The sequence below is a fragment of the Lactuca serriola genome, chromosome 4 (genome assembly GCF_051521515.1).
Source record: "Lactuca serriola cultivar US96UC23 chromosome 4, Lser_US96UC23_V15, whole genome shotgun sequence".
NCBI lineage: Eukaryota > Viridiplantae > Streptophyta > Magnoliopsida > Asterales > Asteraceae > Lactuca > Lactuca serriola.
The window spans coordinates 47927481-47929806 of NC_136411.1; the positions used below are offsets into that span (position 1 = coordinate 47927481).

Genomic DNA, 2326 nt, shown 5'->3' on the forward strand with positions numbered 1-2326 from the left:
AACCACATTCACAAATAGGATACAACTATGAAGAAATATTCACACTCGGATGGTCTAAGCTTACTCCATCTCTAGTAAATCCTAAAAGAAAATCTTAATTTTAATTTCTTTTTTACCATTAGTCTCTTACACAAAATATGATAATTGGTTTTTTTGTACTATTTTAATTTATTATTAGAACGAAATTAATTTATGGGGTTACGTTTTTGTTGTACCATTGGTTTTTTTTTTTTACCATTATATATAAAATAATTTTTATTGCTATGAAAAAACTAAAATTATAGTAATACATAACTGGATAACTTTTTTAAAAGATGTGGGGTTACGTTAGGACAAAAAATATTTTTGTTAGGGACATTAGTATGAACTTTCAAACGGGCAACAGTTGACTCCATAATTGAAGTCTTTTAACTGTTTTCTTCAAACAATTTCCACTGCTTTGCCTTTACCCACCATCTCCACTGTTATATAAGACCCGACACAGATATCGTCTATCCACCATTCCACCTTCACTTCTACTTTCGAAACAATTAAAAATGGTGTTTCAAAGATCAATCGTCGACCAAGTTTCCGGCTGGCTCGCTGTCTACAACGACGGTTTTGTTGATCGGACATGGACAGGACCACCGCAATTCAAGTTCATGTCTGATTCTGTCCCACCACACCACAATTTCATCAATGGCGTTGCAACCCATGATCTCTTCACCCATCAAGATTCGGATCTTCGCGTCAGGGTTTATCTCCCGGAGATACCCGATTCCGGAAAGCTTCCCATAATCCTACACTTTCATGGTGGAGGATTTTGCATCAGCCAGGCGGATTGGTTCATGTACTATAATACCTATACTCGTCTTGCACGTGAAGCTGGAGCTATCGTGGTCAGCACCTACCTCCGTCTTGCACCGGAGCACCGCCTCCCTGCCGCCATAGATGATGCCTACTCCACCCTTCTCTGGCTCCAAGATTTGGCGGACGGAAAAGTACACCAACCATGGCTGTCTTCTCATGGAGACTTCAACCGTGTTTTCCTCATTGGAGACAGCTCCGGCGGGAACATTGTCCATCAGGTGGCCAAAAGGGCAGCCGGAGAAAACCTCTATCCACTGAGACTCGCCGGAGCGATCCCCATCCACCCGGGGTTTCTCCGGTCAGAGAAAAGCAAGTCGGAGTTGGAAAAACCCGAGTCTCCGTTTCTGACTCTGGACATGTTGTATAAGTTTCTGAAACTGGGGTTGCCGATGGGAAGCACCAGAGACCACCCGATAACATGTCCGATGGGAGAGGTGCTGCAGGGAGTGGATTTGCCGCCGTATCTTCTGTGTGTGGCGGAGGAGGACTTGGTGATAGATACGGAGATGGAGTTTTACGAAGACATGAAGAAAGCTGGGAAGGAGGTTGAGCTATTGGTGAGTAATGGAATTGGACATAGCTTTTATCTGAATAAGATCGCCATTGATCTGGACCCAAAAACCTCCGAGGAAACTCGTAAACTGATCCAAGGGATCTCCCACTTCATTGGAAACCATTAATTAATTTGTTATATAGTATGGATGCATATATTATGTTTCTCTCTTAGTGAATAAAATTCAGTTTTAATAATTAATCTAGTCACTTTGGACCACTTTTGAAGTTTAGTCTCTTAATTAAGAGTTTAATCATTAGTCTGGTTGTCTTTTAAGACATTGATAGGGTTGGAATCACAAAGGACCTTTCTTCACATCTCTATGAAAAAAAAAAAAAATTAATCGGGTATTTAAACTAAATGATAATAATATAATCTTCTCATCGTGTTTATTAATATCAAATTTTATCAAAATTAGCTGGCAAAAAGAACTAGAAAAATACCCGAAATGAGCTCATTTTGATGGTATTTAACTCGATAAAAATTCTAATAACATTATGGTAGCCCTATACAAATAGGACAAGGGAGTTAAGGTGGTCGATAGAGACTATCGTAGCATATGGAAACTGATTTCTTAGAAGACCTTCGACAAAGCAAAATAATAATAGGTAATAATAAAAATAGAAATAAGTGAATAAAAATTGATATCCCTAATTCCAAAGTTCGTCATTAACTACAACCCTTGTTTCTTTAGACAACGTTTGTTAAGTGGTATAAGATGAGATAGAACCGAACAAAAACTCTTAAGGGAGGACAAGAAAAATAAATAATTTTGATCAAATCAAATAAGATTAATTTCTAAATTTTTAGTCTTAATCAAAAGTTTAAAACTAGTGGGACGCTTACATCTTTTCTTTATTTTTGACCTATTTACCATTTCCATATTGATTGTCTATGTCTCTATCCTCTTCTTCTCATCTTAGT

The 2326-nt window shown here is 37.9% G+C and overlaps 1 protein-coding gene across 1 annotated transcript; it reads left to right on the plus strand.

Moving 5' to 3' along the window:
* The first annotated feature begins 478 nt into the window (after window positions 1-478).
* On the plus strand, window positions 479-1599 carry LOC145101510 (putative carboxylesterase 17). Its single transcript, XM_079038719.1, has one exon. The coding sequence runs from the start codon at window positions 537-539 to the stop codon at window positions 1527-1529; it is 993 nt and encodes a 330-aa protein (XP_078894845.1). The 5' UTR covers window positions 479-536; the 3' UTR covers window positions 1530-1599.
* The last annotated feature ends 727 nt before the right edge of the window (window positions 1600-2326 follow it).